This window comes from Rhinoraja longicauda, chromosome 9, assembly GCF_053455715.1.
Source record: "Rhinoraja longicauda isolate Sanriku21f chromosome 9, sRhiLon1.1, whole genome shotgun sequence".
Classification (NCBI taxonomy): Eukaryota; Metazoa; Chordata; class Chondrichthyes; order Rajiformes; family Arhynchobatidae; genus Rhinoraja; species Rhinoraja longicauda.
The window spans coordinates 32,275,143-32,296,053 of NC_135961.1; the positions used below are offsets into that span (position 1 = coordinate 32,275,143).

Here is a 20,911-nt window from a genome sequence, read left to right on the forward strand (position 1 = left end):
CTCCATAAGGAAGAGCTGGTGAATTTGATAGCAAAGGTGATGAGACATTTGAACAGGAAACAGCATTAATACCATTAGATATTAGAAAGGGGGCTCGAATTGGAATGAAACCAAGACAAAATGACGACCGGTTAACTCTTACTCTCCTTTTTGATTTGGCGAAAGTGAATAAAGTTAAACTTGTGAGGTAGAAACAAAGAACTGCTGATTCTGGTTTATAACAAATGGACACAAAGTGCTGGATTAACTCAACGGTTCAGGCAGCATCCCTGGAGAAAAGAGTTCTCCAAAGATGCTGCCCGACCTACCAAGTATTTCCAACATTTCTGTGTTTTTTTTAATGTCATGGTAGCAATATCTGCACTTTTTAAAAAAACTTTATGATTACCGGTATTGGGCTACGCGTGTTTTGTGTATAATTGTTGTGTATGTGACTTTCTTTGCGGAGGGGTCAAAACGCCTTCTACACATCACGTATCAAATTAACTCGATTTCTGGATGTTATCAACGCCGTGAATCTGTAAACTTTACTTTGGGAACTTTATCAATTCTAAAGTTAGGCAATGCATCAAAGTTCAGGTTTCATCATCTTTACAACATATTCAAAGTTCAGATGCAAAAAAAAAAAAATGGTTAAAGTCAAACATGTGAAATCTTAAGGCTTTTCGGATATTTAGTTGCACGAAACTCCCAATGGTAAAGCGAAAAGTCTGGTTGCAACGAGTTTGGTCTCGTTGCACGACTCCCTCTGGCGGCCTTTCCAACTCCGCGCCGAGTTCCTCCCCCCTGTCCTCCGTTGCACCATGTTCCGCTTTGTCCGAAACCTCCAGTGCGTCCACAGCAAACTCCGAGTAACACAGGGCTGTCAGCTATTTCCCAAAAACTCGCTCCCGGCCACTGTTGTTGCAATCAGTAAAAGGATGGTGAGTGCAATTAAGCCGAATGACCCTCTCCCCGAACAAAAAGCAGACAAGGACGCACACGTCGTGCGGCCTTTCCTGCAATACACAACTCGGCTTGCAACCAGGTCGAAGCTTTGCTGTTAAAACGTTGCATTATGCATGCATGCATGCATTCCCCTCCCCGTGTTGCGGTGCCGTGGTCCTCCTGTCAATCAGGCGCGTGCAGCCCGGGGTTGCCCCGGGTTTCTCCGGACAACGTTCCAACCGGACAAGGTCACCGGAGCTCGGCTGCAGCGCCGCTCGCCAGGGACAGGGTCACACTGAAGACAGGCAGCAGCGCTCTGCAACTTCTCGGGCTTTGAACTCATTATAAGGAACGTTTCCTTTAAAAAAAACAGCAATTCGCTTTTTAATTTGCTGTTTCATTTGCTTTGCTGTTAAAGCGGACCGTGCTCGCAAAACCAGGAAACTCAACAGGCCTACGCGGCTCCTAACTCTCTTAAACGCCACATATTTTAAATAAGAACAGTGAGCCGTAGTTTGCGTGCAGTTGGCAATCCACTTGTTAAGCAGATGGATAACAATTTTGCTTCCGTCGACCCAAAATCATTCTTCGCAAGCAGCGGAGAACATGTAGGGAGTGCAGGAGGCAGACATTTTTCTTTGCGAGTATGTTGCAATCCATCTCACACTGCCACTGTCGGTTGTTGTAGTTTGTCACGTTAAATTGTTGCAAAATCGGACATGACAATTTATGTGAAGTTTGCCCGTAGCTGCTCTTTGAAAGAGGGCAACCATTGACTTGAACTCCGTTCAATTTTTTTTTTTAAAGTAAAATATTTATGAACTTCCTTTTATAATTTTTTGTGGATTGTGTTTTGTCCCCTGCCTTTGGCAGGTTATTCTATGGGGTTTTCATGACTAGAGTGTTTAGGTAGATATGGTTTAGAGGGATGTGGATCAAACGTGGCCAAATGGGACTAGATTATATGGGGCATCTTGAACGAAACACAAAGTGCTGGAGTAACTCAGCGGGAAGGAAACATCTGTGGAGGAGATGGACAGGTGCCAGTTTGGGTCCGGACACTTCAGACCATCCAACTAAGATGGTATTAGAAGGATGAGAGGGGATCTTATCGAAACGTATAAGATTATTAAGGCGTTGGACACGTTAGAGGCAGGAAACATGTTCCCAATGTTGGGGGAGTCCAGAACAAGGGGCCACAGTTTAAGAATAAGGTGTAGGCCATTTAGAACTGAAATGAGGAAAAACTTTTTCAGTCAGGGAGTTGTGAATCTGTGGAATTCTCTGCCTCAGAAGGCAGTGGAGGCCAATTCTCTGAATGCATTCAAGAGAGAGCGAGATAGAGCTCAAGGATAGCGGGAGTCAGGGGGTATGGGGAGAAGGCAGGAACGGGGTACTGATTGAGAATGATCAGCCATGATCCACATTGAATGGCGGTGCTGGCTCGAAGGGCCGAATGGCCTCCTGCACCTATTGTCTATTGTATCCTGGTTGGCATGGACGAGTTGAGTTGATGAGCCTTTTTCTGTGCTCTATGACACTGACAATGTGTGGGTGTTTTATTTATAAAGTGTCACTGCCAATTACGGCATTTAATACCTCTGCTAATTTCTCTTGGGTTAGCCACTGCCTTGAACAGCAGAACTTCCTTTGGGGGTTGTGTTGGAAAGAACTGCAAATGCTGATTTCAATCGAAGGTAGATGCAAAATGTTGGAGTAACTCAGCGGGACAGGCAGCATCTCTGGAGAGAAGGAATGGGTGACGTTTCGGGTCGAGACCCTTCTTCAGACAGAGACCTGTGGAGGTTACTCTCATGCTTTTGAATGACACTCTTCCAATTCAGAAAGGGATCGTGTAGGTTAAGAGATTCCCGTTTGTCCTTTATCTATGTTTCTTTCGGCAATTGAGGCCTCTTATGAGGCTTTTTGTGAATGGATAATTACTTTGAACCCAAAGGTTTTACTCTGAAAACTAACAAATTCAGTAAAAAGTGGACACAGTGCTGGAGTAACTCAGCGGGTCAGGCAGCATCTCTGGAGAATGTGGTGGATAGGTAATATTTCAGTTCGGGACGTCTCTTCAGACTAGCATCTAAACTAGCATCTGCAGTTCCTTATTGCTAACAGATTCAGTAACTGAAAAGAGTAAATCCAGTGTTTTTTCCCCAAAATATTCAGTGTTTTTCCCCCCAAAATACTTTAGAACTTGATCGTGTGAAACTTGAAAGGTTCGATAATATTAGCCAAAAAAAATTGCATTTATTTTATCACATTCCCTTCAAGATGTCCTTAAGCATACAGGTTGTTGTATGTAATTGTGGTGCATGAAAGAAAGTCATAAAGAGATGACAGGAATAAAAGCTGGTAAATTAGGAGATTCATCCAGTTGCACATATGTAAGTTCAAGACCGGCATCTTGTGTGGATCCAGCATGTGATAGATAGAGCTCTAGGGGCTAGTGGAATCTCTGGTGCCGTGAGGCTGCGCCACTGTGCCGACCTTGTGGATCCAGCATGTGTGATAGATAGAGCTCCAGGGGCTAGTGGAATCTCTGGTGCCGTGAGGCTGCGCCACTGTGCCGACCTTGTGGATCCAGCACGTGATAGAAAGAGCTCTGGGGGCTAGTGGAATCTCTGGTGCCGTGAGGCTGCGCCACTGTGCCGACCTTGTGGATCCAGCATGTGATAGATAGAGCTCTGGGGGCTAGTGGAATCTCTGGTGCCGTGAGGCTGTGCCACTGTGCCGACCTTGTGGATCCAGCATGTGATAGATAGAGCTCTGGGGGCTAGTGGAATCTCTGGTGCCGTGAGGCTGTGCCACTGTGCCGACCTTGTGGATCCAGCATGTGTGATAGATAGAGCTCTGGGGGCTAGTGGAATCTCTGGTGCCGTGAGGCTGCGCCACTGTGCCGACCTTGTGGATCCAGCATGTGATAGATAGAGCTCTGGGGGCTAGTGGAATCTCTGGTGCCGTGAGGCTGCGCCACTGTGCCGACCTTGTCTTACATAAAAGTCTAACGTAAAATGGGTTTTTTTTCTGAAGAGTGTATTGTGGAGTATGGGACTAATGAGGTTATTTCTCTTCATGAAACTGAAAATGACATTGTTGTGGACTATTTCTGACTTTACTGCTTGGTTCTGAAGGCAGGAAAATAAATCAATAGCTTCTGCTGGATCACTGGTATCCAGTATCAGAGCTGACTAAAATAGCTTTGCAAGTAGAGCAGTTGGCTCTGGCAGCAATTATTGGTCCTGCTGTCAAACTATTCTTGGGCTTCTTAACCTTTGTTGTATCCAATGGACACTGCTTTAACATCTTTCCAATCAGATTAGGACTACAATTTGCATCAAACTAGAAGCGGTAATCTCTTTGTGTCATATAGAGATAAACGTCCAGTTGTAGGAATAATTTTGATTATGGTCAACAGTAGTGCAGTTGGTAGAGCCATTGCCTCACTGTGCCAGAGACCCAGGTTTGACCCTGAGCTCAGGTGCTGTCTAGGTGTGGAGCGTGTGTGTTTTCCCTGTGACCACGTGGATTTCCTCTGGGTGCTTCGTTTTTCTCCCACATCACGAAGATATGCGTGTTTTAGGTTAATTGTCTTTTCTAAATTGTTAATAGTGTGAAGAGAGTGGATGAGTAAGGAAGATAACAGAACTAGTGTGAGCAGGTGATTGATGATGGGTGTAGACTCGATGGGCAGAAAGGTCTGTTTTTCATGCTGTATCTTTCAATTAATGAGAGGAATAGATCGGGTAGACGCACAGTGTCTCTTGCCCAGAGTAGGGGAATCAAAAATCAGGGGCCATGAAGAAACAATTGGACAGATACATGTATAGGTGGGACTAGTGCAGATGGGACATGTTGGGTGGTGTGGGAAAGTTGGGCCGAAGGGCCTGTTTCCACAGTATCACTTCTGTAGGAGTGTAATTTATTTGTGATTTCAAGACCCCTGTTTGGGGTTTTATTTATTTATTGTAATTGAGCTATTGCTCATAATCAGCTCTGCTCCAGCGTTAACAGCTTAGCTGTTAATCAGCCTTCAACAATTCCACCTCAAACTATTAAAGAGCAGTTTTGATAAAGGTTACTTGGTGTTCTATCGTGCCCTTTGAATCTCAAACTGAAACAGTTGTTTAAATTAATGCAGTATGCTTTTTAATATTTTAAGTACTGTACATGTTCCTATTTATGATGGGATTTTTAAGTACTATGATCAAGTTCTAACTGATGTTTAGGACTCACTAATTCCATATAATCCTGAGAAGCGTGGAACTGATGATGCTAATTCACATGAAAAGACAAAGTGCTGGAGTAACTCAGCGGATCAGGCAGCATCTCTGTAGGACATGGATAGGTGACGTTTTGTCCGATGAAGGGTCCCGACCCAAAATGTCACCTATCCACGTTTTCCAGAGATGCTTCCTGATCCCTGAGTTACTCCACAACTTTGTGTCTTGTTTTTCCATCCAATCGAGAGTTGTGGAGTCCATGATCTTAAAGACAGGCTCCTCGGTTTACCATAACCATGGCAATCACCAAGTATCCATCTATCTTAATCCTTGGTCCATAGCCTTCTATGCCTTGGTGATTTAGTTGCTCAACTGGATAATTTTTAAGGTTGTGTGGTTACTCGCATCCCCCTCCCTCTCAGATGTTCCACTCACAGGGTGCGTAGCTTCTACCTCAGATCCTGTTTACACCCTGCATTCTTCATTTTAAACCAATGTTCTCTAGTTTTAGACATTTCTCATTTTCCACCCCATCCATGCCCTCCATCATTCCATACAGTCTTCTGCTATGGGTAAAGCAAGCCTAACCTATCCAGTTTCAAAATTGAAGGAAATTCAGTTAAAGACATTGACAAAATAAATATTGGTCACACCTCGAGAGTGGCATGGTGGCGCAATGGTTGAGTTGCTACTTTACAGCGCCAGAGACCCGGGTTAGAGCCTGACTACGGGTGCTGTCTGTATGTTCTCCCCGTGACCACCTGGGTTTTCTCCTGGATTTCTGGTTTCCTCCCACACTCCAAAGACACAGGTTTGCAGGCCAATTGGCTTGGTAAAAATGGTAAATTGTCCCTAGTATGTAAGGTAGTGCTAATGTATGGGAATCGATGGCCGGCTTGGACTCGGTGTGCCTTTGGGCCCTTTTTCGCGCTGTCTCTCTAAGCTAAACTAAACTCACTCAAGACATTGGAAGAGGGTACAGTTAGTTGAACATTTTGAGGGGGAAGAATGATCTTTTCGGAATATTTTAAAATAGACCACGACATTCCTTGCAAGAGTGAAGGTGATTGGTTAATTCAGTTGGTGGAGCTGCTGTATCACAGCGCCACAGATCCTGACTACGTCTGCTGTCCATGTGGTGTTTGCACGTTCTCCCTGTGATCGCCCGGGTTTCCTTCGGGTGCTCTGGGTTCCTTCCATATCCCAAAGACGCGCAGGTTTGTGGGTTAATTGGCTCTCTAAATTGCCCACTAGTGTGTAGGGAGTGAATGAGAAAGTGGGATAACATAGAACTAGTGTGAATGGGTGATCAATGGTGTAGAATCAGTGGGCTTTAGATAAGGTGGGCTGAAGGGCTTGTTTCCATGCTGCACCTCCTAACTGAACTAGATGCCTGAGATAGGTTTATGTTATTTCCAATCACACTATTTTTTCAGGAGAAATTATATATTGGCAAGGATTTCTGTTGTGAATTCTTGTTTAATCTGCATTTTAAATGGGCCCTGTTTTTATGAGTAAATTAGTTTTGTACGTTGACTGCAAATATTTATTTTATCTTATTGCAAATCATTCTGTCACTGCACATTGTTTACAATGAATTAATTATTAATTAATTGACGCATCTGTAATGGAAACGTCTCCCTTGCATAATCTTTCTGCTTCATGTCTCTATTGACTCCTCTATGATGCCTTTCAAAATCCACCCAGGGAGATGGGAGTTGTACGTTTACCCTTCTGACTTGGTAAACCCACTCAGAAACAAGGAATGCATGTCTACATAGAAGGGCACAAAGTTCTGGAGTAACTCGGCGGGTCAGGCTACACCTCTGGAGAACATGGACAGTTGACGTTTTGGGTCACCGTTTTTAGATGACTTAGTATCCTCTCCGTGATACCGTGGCTGAACTGTAACCTGACTCATAGCTTCTGACCAGGTTGTTGATCACCTAAACTAATTCTTGATCCCGTGGCTCATGTCAAGGGGCAGCACGGTGGTGCAGCAGTAGAGTTGCCACCTTAGAGCACGTTATAAAGGTCAGGTTTGGGTGCTGACTGTACAGAGTTTGTACGTTCTCTCTGTTACCGGTGCTCCAGTTTCCACCCACAATTCTAAAGAAGTGCAGGTTTGTAGGCTAATTAGAATAGTGAAGATACAGAATAGTGAAAGGCTTGGATAGAGTGGATGTGGAGAGGATGTTTCCACTAGTGGGAGAGTCTAGAACCAGAGGTCATAGCCTCGGAATTAAAGGATGTTCATTTAGGAAGGAGATAAGGAGGAATTTCTTTAGTCAGAGGGTGGTGAATCTGTGGAATTCTTTGCCACAGAAGGTTGTGGAGGCCGTCAGTGGATATTTTTAAGGCAGAGATTGATAGATTCTTGATTAATACAGGTGTCAGAGGTTATGGGGAAAAGGCAGGAGAATGGGTTTAGGATAGTTGAGCCATGATTAGAAACAGAAAAATAGGTGCAGGAGTAGGCCATTTGGCCCTTCCAGCCAGCACCACCATTCAATATGATCATGGCTGATCATCTAAAATCAGTGCCCCGTTCCTGCTTTTTCCCCATATCCCTTGATTCCTTTAGCCGTAAGAGCTAAATCTAACTCTCTCTTGAAAACATCCAGTGAATTGGCCTCCACTGCCTCCTGTGGCAGAGAATTCCACAGATTCACAACTCTCTGGGTGAAGAAAATTTTCCTCACCTCAGTCCTAAATGGCCTATCCGTTATTCTTAAACTTATTCTGGACTCTCCCAACATTGGGAACATTTTTCCTGCATCTAGCCTGGCCAATCCTTTAAGAATGTTATATGTTTCTCTAAGATCCCCTCTCATCCTTCTAAATTCCAGTGAATACAAGCTCAGTTGACCAATTCTTTCATCATATGTTAGTCCCGCCATCCCGGGAATTAACCTGGTGAACCTATGCTGTACTCCCTCAATAGCTGTAATGTCCTTCCTCAAATTAAGAGACCAAAATTGCACACGATACTCCAGGTGTGTCCTCACCAGGGCCCTGTACAACTGCAGTAGGATCTCATTGCTCCTAAACTCAAATCCTCTCACAATGGCCAACATGCCATTAGCTTTCTTCACTGCCTGCTGTACCTGCATGCTTACGTTCAGTGACTGATGTACAAGCCAGGTCTCGTTGGACCTCCCCTTTTCCTAATCTGACACCATTCAGATAATAATCTTCCTTCATGTTCTTGCCACCAAAGTGGAGAACCTCACATTTATCCACGTGATACTGCATCTGCCCACTCGCCCAACCTATCCAAGTGACCCTGAAGCCTCATAGCATCCTCATCGCAGCTCACACTGCCACCCAGCTTTGTGTCATCTGCAAACTTGGAGATGTCACATTTAATTCCCTCATCTAAATCATCAATATATGTTGTAAATAACGGGTCCCTGTACCGAGCCTTGCGGCACCCCACTAGTCACTGCCTGCCATTCTGAAAAGGACCTGTTAATTCCTCCTCTTTGCTTCCTGTCTGCCAACCAGTTCTCCATCCATATCAATACCCTCCCCCCAATACCATGTGCTCTAATTTTGCACACTAATCTCTTGTGTGGGACCTTGTCAAAGGCGGAGTAGACTTGATGGGCTGAATTATTCCTTATGACCTTAATTGTCCTCTGCAAATTGTCCCTAGTGTGTCGGATAGAACTGGTGATCAGCGTGGACTCGGTGGGCCTCAGGGCCTGTTTCCATTGCTGTATCTCTAACTAAACCAAGTGGTGCTTCTATAAAGCACCTGAGGATATATCACAAACCTAATACTGTAGAGTTGTTTAAATGCAAGTTGTTTGAGTTAAAAGAGACCACAATCAATCAACTTGTTTGCAATTAATCCAAAAAGATCATTTAAATTCTTCTGTTCAAAAGGAAACTGTGAAAAATACTTTAAAAGAAACACATTTCGTGACCACAAAGAGAGTGGGGTTGGTTGATTGTTTAGTTTAGAAATACAGCATGGCAACAGATCCTTCGGCCCACCGAGTCCACACCGACCATTGATCACCTGTGCACTTGTTCAATCTTACACACTGAAGGCAATTTACAGAAGCCAATTACACTAAACCTGCAAGTCTTTGAGATGTGGGAGGAAACCAGAGCACCCAGGGGAAACCCACGCGGTCACAGGGAGAAGGTACTAACTCTGCACAGACATGGTCAGGATCGAACCCGTGTCTCTGGCGCTGTAGGGCAGCAACTCTACAGCTGGGTAAGTGTGCCACAATGCTCTCATATAGAGCCAGTGTAGGCATGATAGGCTGAATGTCCTCCTCCTGTAATCTTTTATGTCATTACTGTAATTTTGTCTGTGGTCTGTAAAGCTCATAAGTACTAGGAGCAGAATTAGGCCATTCGGCCCATCAAGTCTAATCTGCCATTTAATCATGGCGGACCTACCTTTCCCTCTCAACCCCATTCTACCTTCTCCCCATAACCGCTGACACCCTTACTAATCAAGAATCTGTTAATCTCGGTCTTAAAAATATCCATTGACTTGGCCTCCACAGCTGTCTGTGGTAATGAATTCACCACCCTCTGACTCAAGACTAAGTTTTATGTCATTGGGATGGCATAATGGGATTTGCGATTTAATTTGTTAATTACACAATCTCTTTTTATGCGCTTACTTAAGAAATTGACACAATTGGCCTTTTGATTTTTTTGCAGGAAAGTTCTGAAGGGTACAGAATTGAGTATGATACCTTTGGTGAGTTGAAGGTGCCAAATGACAGATATTATGGAGCCCAGACAGTGAGATCAATGATGAACTTTAAAATCGGTGGGATTTCTGAGAGGATGCCAGTAAGTAAAATGTCCATACAGTATAGTTCCCTCTATGGTAAGTTTATCTTTTCTTAGGTGAGGAGAACTAATTTGTATTCTCCTAAGTTAATGCTGAATTGCATACCTTGTTGCATTCCTTGCATTTATTTTATCTGGATTTTCTCTATTTTTAATCCTATATTACGCACTTTTAATGCTATAAATGGTTCTATATCATCACAATATGAGAGGAATAAATTGGGTAAACGCACAGTCTTTTGCTCAGAGTTGGGGAATCAAGACCCAGATTACATTGTTTTAAGGTGAGGGGGGAAAGATTTAATAAGAACCTGAGGAGTATCTTTTTTTTACACAAAGGCTGGAGGGTATATCGAAGGAGCTGCCAGAGGAGGTAGTTGAGGCAGATACTATCGTAACGTTTAAGAGACATGTGGACAGATACATGGGTAGGACAGGTTTAGAGGGATATGGGACAAACGCAGGGATTAGTGTAGATGGGGCATGTTGGTCAGCGTGGGCACGTTGAGCCTTAGGGCCTGTTTCCACACTGCATGACTCTATGACACTGTCGATTTTCTCCTTTGTACCGCCTGATGCACTCATGCACGGTATGATTTGCCTGGATAACACAGATCATCACAGCAAGGGATCGGGCCCTTTGGCCCAAAATGTCTGCGGAACATGATGCCGAGATCAGCACTTATCTGCCTGCACATAATCCATATCCCTCAAAGCCCTGGATAATCTATATGCCTATCCAAAACTGTCTATGTCCCTATCGTATCTGCCTCCACTACCCACTTCCAGCATTCGTTCCAGGAACTCGCCACCCTCTGTAAAAAAAAAAAAAAACTTGCCCCGCACATCTCTTTAAGCTTTGCTCCACTCACCTTAAAGCTATACCCTTTAATATTTGATATTTCTATCCCGGGAAATAAGGTTCTCCCCTATGTAGCACACAAAACCAAGTTTTTCCACTGTATCTCGCTACACATGATAATAAAACCAATATTAATACCTACCAGAAAAGCATATTTCTATATGGGCCAGGAAGCGAGCGGGCAAGATCATCTCTGACCCCTCTCACCATGGCCACTAAATCTTTGAAGCACTTCCCTCTGGAAGGCGACTCCGGACTGTCAGAGCAGCCACAGCCAGATATAAAAACAGCTTCTTTTCCACGAGTAGTAGTTCTACTCAATAACCAAAGTCTGTAGTCTCTTTGTTGCTCTGGTTTATTTTCACCCACATGTTTAGACCGTAATGTTGTATCCTTATTGTTTTGATATGTTTATGCTTTATTCTTAATTATTAACTGTATGTTTGTGTTGTCATTTGTGAGCAGAGCACCAAGGCACATTCCTTGAATATGCACATATTTGGCCAATAAACTTATAAACTTAAACTTAACTTAAACCTTTTTTCATTTCATAAAGTTATACGCTGTGGAAACAGGTCCTTTAGCCCAACTTGCCCACACTGACCAACATGTCCCATCTACACTAGTCCCACCTGCCTGCATTTGGCCCATATCCCTCTAAACCCGTCCTATCGATGCACTGTCTAAATGTTTCCTAAACGTCGCGATAGGAACGGCCTCAACTACCTCCTCTGGCAGCTCGTTCCATAAACCCACCATTCTTTGTGAAAAAGTTACACCTCAGTTTCTTGTTAAATCTTTCCCCCTCGCCTTAAACCTATGGATTCCCCTATTCTGAGCAAGATACTGTGCATCTACCCAATCTATTCCTCTCATTAATTGAAAGATGCAGCAGAAAAACTCAGCCCAGAAAATTCAGCCCATCGAGTCTACGCCGACCTATTTGTTTTCATTTAAATGCTATTCTGATTGTAGTGACTGTGAACTACTGAGTGTTTGTGAACTGCTGGTGCCCAGCAAGCAGGGGTTTTGTGTATACTTCAGCAAGCTCATTTGGAGCTGTCCTTCCCCACTGCACAGTGACGCACTGAGCAGTGTAATCACAGTTTTGTCCAGCACAATATCAACAGATCCTGTTTGCGATGTCTGCTACAGTGAAATAGATAACGTGATCTGTCAGAAATGTTTACCTAAACCATAAGGAAATTGCATTCTTTATTGATTCAATCAATATGCCTTTTCCAAATACAATATTTTAACAAAACCTTTCTAGTTTAAAGATACAGCGTGGAAACAAGCCCTTCACCCCACAGAGTCCTTGCAGTCCAATGATCATCCGTACATTGTTTGCTGGACTCCAGCAGTACACAGTCACTACAATCTGAATAGAAATGAAATGAAAACAAATGAAAAAATACACTAGTTCTATCCGACACACTAAGGACAATTTAAGGAAGCCAATTAACCTGCATGTCTTTGGAATGTGGGAGGAAACCGGAGCACCCGGTAAAAACCCACGTGGTCGCAGTGAGAGCGTGCAAATTCCGTACAGAGTAGTCAGGATTGAACCCGGGCCCCTTGCGCTGTAAGGCAGCAACACTACTACTGTGCCACCCCTTCTGTAGGATAGTGGAGAGAGAAAGTAAAAGAATGATATTTGGGTGGCATGGTGGTTCAGTGGTAGAGTTGCTGCCTTACAGCATCCGGGACACGGGTTCGATCCTGACTATGGGTGCCGTCTCTACAGAGTTTATGTTCTACCTGTGACCGTGTGGGTTTTCCCCGGGTGCTCTGGTTTCCTCCCACATAGCAAACACACACAGGTTTGTCAGTTAATTGGCTTTGGTAAAGATTGTAAATTGTCCACAGTGTGTAGGAGTGTGCTAGTGTGCAGGGATCGCTGGTCGATGCAGACTCGGTGAGCCGAAGTGTCGGTTTGCGCGAGTTATCTCGAAACTAAACTGATGTTGTTTCCACTGTTTCTGTTCACAGATCCAAGTGATAAAAGCCTTTGGCATTTTGAAAAGAGCTGCTGCAGAAGTGAATGTGGACTATGGGTTGGACCCAAAGATTGCGAATGGTATTATGAAGGCAGCAGATGAGGTAGCGTGATCTTTAGACTTTAAAGATATAGTGTGGAAACAGGCCCTTCAGCCCACCGTGTCTGCGCTGACCCACTAGTTCCAGGAACAGAATTAGGCCATTCAGCCAATCAAGTCTACTCTGGCCTTCAATCATGGCTGATCTATTTTTCCCTCTCAACCCCATTCCCCTCCCTTCTCCCCATAACCCTTGATCCCCATACAGATCAAGAATTTGTCAATATTCGAATTAAAAATATCCATTGACTTGGCCGTCTGACGCAATGAATTCCACAGATTCACCACCCTCAGGCTAAAGAAAGTTCTAATTTCCTTTTTAAAGGTATGTCTTTTTATTCTGAGGCTATGCCCTCTGGTCCTAGACTCTCCAACTATTGGGAACATCCTCTCTGCGTCCACTCTATCCTGGCCTTTCACTATTCGGCAAGTTTCAATGTGGTCCCCCCTTCATCCTAAACTCCAGCGAGTACAGGCCCAGTGCCGACAAGCGCTCACCATTTGTTAACCCAATCATTCCTGGGATCATTCTCGTAAAAACCATGATCGTATGTGAAATCTTCCTCCACCAATGATGGTCGGAAGAACCCAATCCTGGCTGAGTTGGTGGACTTGAGAACAGATGGCAGATCTAGTGGGTTTGAAGGGAAGCAAGCATTTTAGCTGGCACAGACCATGGTCAGTGGCAAAAAAAAGACCTGCAGTAGTTATTTTAGGTGCTCCAAAGCAACTGGTAAAAACAGGTCCACATCTTGGTTCCAGAGCCTTTCTGGATTATCCATTTTGCCAGTCCAACAGAGGTGACTGCCTTGGAAAGTAGTCCCAACGGTACGGGAAATGTCCACCTAGGCAGTTGGGGAATCGAGATACTGGCCTGCAAAGTTGGCCTCAGAGGTCGGCTGTGGGACTGGATGTGCCAGCTCCGGCTGGGCTGGAGTTCCAGAGCCCCGGCCGCAGGGAGCAAATTTGACCTGACGATCGGCCTTGGAAGTCTGATGAGGTCGAGATCAGTCGCCTCAATTGGCATAGGCGCAATGTTTTTGTGGGGGACTTCAATTGTACTCTCGTAATTTTGTCGGATTAAAGGAGATGCCGGAGCAGTAGTTGCCGGAAAATTGTTGGTGGACCTGTGTTTAGGGAATGTAGTGAAAGGAAAGACGATGTCTTTCTATCTTTACCACGATGGCTAGCTGTCTGTGGAGAGATACTCAAAAAGCTACTGCACTCTGACATTCCTACACCAAATTGCATAACTGCATGTTAACTCAGCCTAGTTCATTTCAACCATAAACTCACAAAGGAGTTTGAGACCTTATGCAAGAGTTTACTTTAGACTTACCGGGCGGCAACAGACCCTTCGGCCCACCAAGTCTGTGCCGACGAGCGATCACCCTGTACACTAGCACTATCCTACACACCAGGGACAATTTGAAATTTTACCAAAGCAATTAACGTACAAACTTGTACATCTTTGGAGTGTGGGAAGAAACCGGAGCACTGTACCAAAACTGCACAGAATCCGTACAGCACCCATAGTCAGGATCGAACCCGGGTGTCTGGCGCTGTAAGGCAACAACTCTACTGCTGCGCTACTGTGCCGCATTTAAGACTAAGTGTTATGTACCAAGTATCATGAGAGAAAATTATATCAATGCCTACACGGCTTTGGAAGTTTGCACTGAAATTGTAAGTGAGTGACAATCCTACTAGAGCGACAACGTTTTTGCCACCTCTTGAAGACATTCTTATTTGTTGTCAGCTTCACTAAGTACCTTGATTTATGGTCCTGTAAAATCAAATTTAATCACCCGTTTGAATATTACTGAACTATAGATATTTTTCAGAAAATTACATGAAAGAGAAATTATACAGAACACATTTGTGACATGAGTCTCATGAAACTGATTTAAGCCCATGTTGATATTGTGTCTTCCTTGGATTGAATGGACCCTGTATTACTAAGTGGTCTTCTCTAGTTGTCAGTTCTGCTTTTATTAAACAGTCCAAATGGAGTAGGATACTTTAAGTTATTTGTGTTTGGGTTTTGAGGAACAGATCAACAATTTCTCATTACAACATTAAACAAATTTAACAATGATTAACTTGTGTAACAAGTGTGTGAGATTTTGGAATATATTTAATTGAAGAATATAAAATTTTGGGGCATGGATGGGGACTTTCAGATTATTTTTCCCCAGGTGGAAATGTCAAAGCTAGAGGGCAGAACTTTAATGTGAGATGGATGAAGTTTAAAGGAGATGTGAAGGGCAAGTTTTTTACACAAAGAGTAATGGGTGTCTGGAATGCACTGCCAGGCTGGTGGTAAAGGGAGATACAATAGTGACAGCTATTAGGCATTTAGGCCGGCTAATGGATGCGCAAAGCATGAGGGATATAAATCATGTGCAGGCTGATGAAATTAATTTATCTTGACATAAATTAATTTATCTTGACATCATGTTCAGCACAGACATTGTGGGCCGAATGACCTTATCTTGTGCTGAAGTGTTCTAAGTTTAGCATGTAGCAAATACTGATGCTATTGGTATTGACTCCAAATCACCAGTCCAGAACATTTTAGTCTCAAAGGGTTATTCAAAAGAACATGGTCCATATGGGTACTGACCTCTCCACCATGGAAGGGTTCTTTCTACAGGAGGAATTGCTGCCTCACAAAGGTAGCCAACATCATCAGAGACCCACACCACCCTGGCCACGCTCTCATTTCACTCCTTCCATCGGGACGAAGATATAGGAGCCTGAAAACTAAACGTCCAGGTTCAGGAGCAGCATCTTCCCGACAACCATCAGGCTATTAAACCCTACAATTTCCACATACGTTTTAAACTACAGAGATTTGGGGGCATTGGTTTTGACTTTTTGCATTATTATTATTTGTTTGTTTTGATGTGTATGGATGCATGTGTGTGTGTATATTATATAATTTTAATGTAGAGATACAGCACGGAAACAGGTCCTTCGACCCACTGAGACATGGCCGACCAGCGATCCGTGTACGTAAATTAGCCCTATCCTACACACTAGAGACAATTTGCAATTTTTACCGAAGCCAATTAACCTACAAACTTGTACGTCTTTGGAGTATGGAAGGTAACCGGAGCTCCTGAAGAAAACCCACGCGAACACAGGGAGAACGTGCAAACTCCACACAGACAGCACCCGTAGTCAGGAATCAACCCGGGTCTCTGGCCCTGTGAGGCAGTAACTCTACCGCTGTGCCACTGTACTGAACTCTCTTTTGTTTATTATATTGTTTACAGTGTACTATGTTTACATGCCAGTTATGCTGTTGCAAAAGTAAGAATTTCATTGTACTGTCTGGGACATATGACAACAAAACAGTCTTGATTCTTGATATGTCCATTTCAAGGTGCCTTTGTTGATTAGTTGCACCTCAAAGCTTATCTACACTCAAGAAAAATCCCACTGAAAGCTTATCTACACTCAAGAAATTAATACTTACTCCATAATACTCCGATCATTACAGAATATATAATATTTGTGTGATAAAGGATTACGGTGATTTGCACACAATTTTATTTCCCTGTTACTGGTACTTCTCGAACCACTATTGTTGCCATACTAAGGTTTGGCCAGTGGGTGGCATTTTCTCGTCACACTGCAGGACCATGCAGTGGTGGCATTAAGTTCAAATGCATGGTTAAGTTTAACATTGAAGTGTGATTAGAAGCTCAAAGTGTTGTATTAGATATTATAGTGCAGCATAGTATTACTTGCAAAGAAGAACAGGTTTGGGCAGGAATATGTTCAAGGTTGGTTGTGATGATTGATCAGGGTGGAAGGTGTGTATGACCTCGTCCTTGTATTTTATAACGTGCAACATTCTTTAGGTTTAAGTTTGTTATGGTTGTGTATCGAGGTACAATGAAAAGCTTTGTTTTACATGTTATTCAAACATCTCAGATAATACGGTACATAAATGTAAACAAGTCAAACTCAAGTACAATAGATAGAGCAAAGGGCAAATTACAGAGTGCAGAGTATAGTTCCCAGCTTTGTAGCGAATCAGTTCCAAAGCCAAAAGTTTAGGTTTATTATTGTCACGTGTACTGAGATACAGTAAAAAGTTTTATTTTGCATGCTATCCAATCAGATCAGATAATACTATGTAAAATATGATCAAGCAATTCAAGTGCAGTAGCTAGAGCAAAGGGGAAGATACAGAGTACAAAATATGTTTCTCAGCATTTTTGTTTAGTTCAGAGATAGTGTGCGAAACAGGCCCTTGGCCCACTGAGTCCGTGCCGACCAGCGATCCCTGCACATTAACACTATCCTACACATACACTAGGGACAATTGTACCAAGCCCATTAACCTACAAGCCTGTACATCTTTGGAGTTTGGATACCAGAGCACCCGGGGGAAACCCATGCAGGTGACAGGGAGAAGGTATAAACACTGTACAGACAAGCACCTGTAGTCAGGATTGAGCCCGGGTCTATGGGGCGTGTGGCAGCAACTACCATTGTGCCACCCAATAGCATTGCAGCGCAACAGTTCCAGAGATACTATCCAATGTCCACAATGGGGAAGAGATGAATTGGAAAGTACCCTAACTTGTGGAAGGACGATTCAGAAACAGAGGGGAAGAGGCTGTGTAAGAATGAACTGCAGATGCTGGTTTAAACCAAAGATAGACGCCTGAGTCTGGTGGAACGTGCTTTGAAGGTTCAGCATCTTCTGCCTGATGGGAGTGATTTGTATCGTGATGGGGAGAGCAACTTACTTATGATATTCATTGTTGCCAACACGAAATAAAAGTTAACACTGTCATGTCGACATGTTGAAAGAACCTTAAATTGAAGTATTATGTTATCATGCAGGTGATTTCTGGAAAATTGGATGATCACTTCCCTCTGGTTGTATGGCAGACTGGGTCAGGAACACAAACCAACATGAACGTGAATGAAGTGATCAGCAACAGGGCAATTCAGATTCTTGGAGGTAAACTGGGCAGTAAGGATCCAGTCCACCCCAATGACCATGTAAACAAGAGCCAGGTACTGGTCAGGGACACAATCCCGTCCCTATTGAAACTTAGACTTTTTCTTTTCATGATCCATAAAAATGAGCAAAAGGGGTCTGTAATGCGACCACTATTTTATCTGAATAGCATTTGTTATCTTGTACATAATTGGATATAATTTTACGACAAAAAATATAACTGGAAATACTCAGCAAGTCAGGCATTATCTGTGGAAACGAAGTAAGGTTGATGTTTGTGTCTCAGACTGAAATGTTAATTCAGTTTAGTTTAGAGATATAGCACAGCCCACCAAGTCGGTGCCGACCATCGATCCTCATCCACGAGCACTATCCTACACACTAGGGACAATTTGCAGCTTTTACCAAAGCCAATTAACCTACAAACCTGTACATCTTTGGAGTGTGGGAGGAAACAGGAGCACCCAGAGAAAACCCACGGGAAACTTACCAGGAAAACATACAAACTCCGTATTGACAGCCCCCATAGTCTGGATCAAACCCAGGTCTCTGTTGCTGTAAGGCAGCATCTCTCCCGCTGCGCCTCTGTGCTGTTCTATATCCACAGATGCTGCCTGACACGCTGAACGTTTTTTAATTTTAGATTTCCAACGTAAGCAGTTTTTTAAAAATGAATTATTGGCAGGCAATAATTTGAGTATCTTGTGATTTTTTTTTTTTTACAAAAGTGTAACCCCGACCATTTTAATATGATTGCATTTAATTAAAAATAAATAAGGAATTATGCATACAGTCTTTAGTTGCAAGTTACCTTAAAATGCAGTTTATAAAATGGTCATGTTTGAATTATTCCAAGTTTTGAGTTGGTTTTTATCTGCTCTTTGTTGCCAGAGTTCCAATGATACATTTCCAACAGCCATGCACATTGCTGCAGCCAAAGAGGTCCACGAGGTGCTTCTACCTGGTATACAGAAGCTCCACGATGCTCTTGATGCCAAAGCCAAGGAATTTGCTGACATCATCAAGATTGGCCGGACACATACACAAGACGCGGTGCCTCTGACCCTCGGGCAGGTGGGTATTGTTATAGAGTAACACGGGTGGGGAAACAGGCCCTTCGGCCCAACTTGCCCACACCGACCAACATGCCCCATCTACACTAGACCCACCTGCCTGCGTTTGATCGATATTCCTCTCAACCTGTCCTTTCCATGTACCTGTCTAAATGCTTCTTAAATGTTGTGACAGTCCCTGCCTCAACTACCTCCTCAGGTTTCTATTAAATCTTTCTCCCCCACCATAAATCTAGGTCTTCTGGTTCTCAATTCCCCTACTCTGGGCAAGAGTCTCTCGGCTTTTACCCGATCTATTCCTCTCATGTTTTTGTACACCTCTATAAGATCACCTCTCATCGTCCTGCGCTCCAAGGAATAGAGTCTTAGCCTGCTTTGCTTTTTGTAAATTTTAGAGATACAGCGTGGAAACAGTCCCTTCAGCCCACTGAGTCCATGCTGACCATTGATCACCCCATACACTAGCACTATCCTACACACTAGGGACAATTTACAGAAGCCACAAACCTGTAAGCCTTTGGAGTGTGGAAGAAAGCCGGAGCACCCGGAGAAAACCCAGCCGGAAAAGACTCCCTCTCCCTCAGGCCGACAAGTCCTGGCAACATCCTCGTGTACTTCCCTGCCCCCTTTCCAGCTTGACAACGTCTTTCAGATAACATGGCGCCCAAAACTGAATACAATACTCTGTTCTGTGAAATCTCGCAGTTGTTATGAAAACAATAACCCTAGAGGAATCCGAAAGGGATTAATCTCTCAGAAAAAAAATTGAGTGAATAGCTCAGTTGAGAAAAGGAGTTTGTGTGCAATGTATAAACAAAGAACTGCAGATGTCAGACACGTAGTCTGAAGAAAGATCTCGACTGGACTCAGCCTCCTGCACTCCAAGGGATAAATACCGAGCCTGCCCAACCTCTCCCTGTAGCTCAAGTCGTGGCAACATTCTGGTAAATCTTCTCCATGCACTTAACAGCTTCACAGCATCCTTCCCATAGCAGGGTGAACAAAGTAGAATACAATAAATACTCCAAATATAGCCTTAAAATGTGTAGGTGACGTTTTTGTCACAAACCATCTTCAGACTGAGAGTCGGGGGAGAGGGAAACTGGATGTATGAAAAGGTACAGAACAAATTCGAGCCAGCACGATGGCCATGAAGCCCACAATGGTCCATCATTGGCTGCGGTTACGCCAGCATTTTGTGTCTGTCTTCAGTGTAAACCAGCATCTGCAGTTCCTTCCTACACGCCTTGAAATGTGTGCCCATTTGTCACGGTAGAGCATCCCTGGGGAACCAAACACTCTTCAGTTCAGCCATGGGGTTATTAAAGTTACGTGCACCAGTGGTTTTGCAGCTTCTTTGAGTGAAATTGTTTATTTGTGGATAATTGTTGCTGATTTTCTGGTGTGTCAGGAAAGGATTTGAGATTGGCCAAGCGCAAGGAGGTCTTGATGCCATAAATCTAACGTGATTTAGAACCCGTGTCTCCAAAGTAAAAGGTTAACTTGCTAATACGGTCTTCGTAAAACAGTTCTTTTCAGATTACTGTGAGCATTTGCGCTCTGCTGCAAAATATTCTTTCAAGCTCTCTGAGTTATCTTTAAGGCATTGATTGGATTTCACAGCCTTTGGTTTTCATTCAATTTAGGAATTCAGTGGCTATGTCCAGCAGATGAAATATAGCATGGAACGGATTAGGGGTGGATTGCCAAGGATATACCAACTAGCAGCTGGTGGGACTGCAGTGGGAACTGGGTTGAACACACGGATTGGGTTCGCAGAGAAGGTGGCTGCCAAAGTTTCAGAGTTCACAGGTAAATTGTGCTTCAAATACTAACTGCTTTAACTATTAATGCAGTTCTCATTCAAAATGTTGAAATGTTACTATCGTTTACATACAATTGTCCAT

General features: G+C 43.5%; 1 protein-coding gene across 2 annotated transcripts in view; it reads left to right on the plus strand.

Annotated features, from left to right (window-relative positions):
• The first annotated feature begins 762 nt into the window (after positions 1–762).
• fh (fumarate hydratase) overlaps positions 763–20,911 on the plus strand; it is a 36,451-nt gene continuing 16,302 nt past the window's right edge. Inside the window, exons 1-6 of one of the 2 annotated variants that reach the window (XM_078405055.1) lie at positions 763–923; positions 9,849–9,983; positions 12,838–12,948; positions 17,811–17,987; positions 18,823–19,005; positions 20,651–20,816. In XM_078405055.1, the coding sequence (XP_078261181.1) occupies positions 804–923; positions 9,849–9,983; positions 12,838–12,948; positions 17,811–17,987; positions 18,823–19,005; positions 20,651–20,816 (892 nt within the window). In that variant the 5' untranslated portion in view covers positions 763–803. Of the gene's footprint in view, positions 924–1,181; positions 1,572–9,848; positions 9,984–12,837; positions 12,949–17,810; positions 17,988–18,822; positions 19,006–20,650; positions 20,817–20,911 lie in introns of those variants that run through there. The other variant, XM_078405056.1, reaches the window with a different exon arrangement.